Here is a 378-nt window from a genome sequence, read left to right as displayed (position 1 = left end):
TTGGTGAGATTTTTGAATTAAGCCCTATAAACCGGAAAGGAGGGAGTACTGCTGTGTACATGCAATAACTGGCACCATCGTATACATATCTTACGGTTAATGGGGCGTTCGACAAGAATAGACGCGCGGAGAGCTCTAGGCTAGTCTTTTTTTCAGACGCATTAAACCTATCTCTCGGGACTTCTTGCACGCACCATCGTGCCACCCACAAAAACTTGTACTCTGAGTTTAGCAGTACGTTATATAGGAAGAGAAGAGGTGCACGCACGCACTCATCCTCTCATACACGCGTCTGTTTTTTTCTCGAAAAGGAGGATGATGACCCCCAGCCTCTGCATCTGGGAGTCACACACGCATCTGTAGCTCTGAATTTTAGTG

At 46.6% G+C, this 378-nt stretch overlaps 1 protein-coding gene across 1 annotated transcript in view; it reads left to right on the top strand.

Moving 5' to 3' along the window:
• Window positions 1-144, top strand: part of LOC125537429 (2-phytyl-1,4-beta-naphthoquinone methyltransferase, chloroplastic-like) — a 3,099-nt gene extending 2,955 nt beyond the window's left edge. The window contains exon 8 of the mRNA XM_048700744.1: window positions 122-144. Within this exon, the coding sequence (XP_048556701.1) occupies window positions 122-144 (23 nt within the window). The remainder of the gene's footprint in view (window positions 1-121) is intronic.
• The last annotated feature ends 234 nt before the right edge of the window (window positions 145-378 follow it).

This window comes from Triticum urartu, chromosome 2 (assembly GCF_003073215.2).
Source record: "Triticum urartu cultivar G1812 chromosome 2, Tu2.1, whole genome shotgun sequence".
Lineage (NCBI taxonomy): Eukaryota > Viridiplantae > Streptophyta > Magnoliopsida > Poales > Poaceae > Triticum > Triticum urartu.
This window is presented reverse-complemented; position numbering and strand designations above follow the sequence as displayed.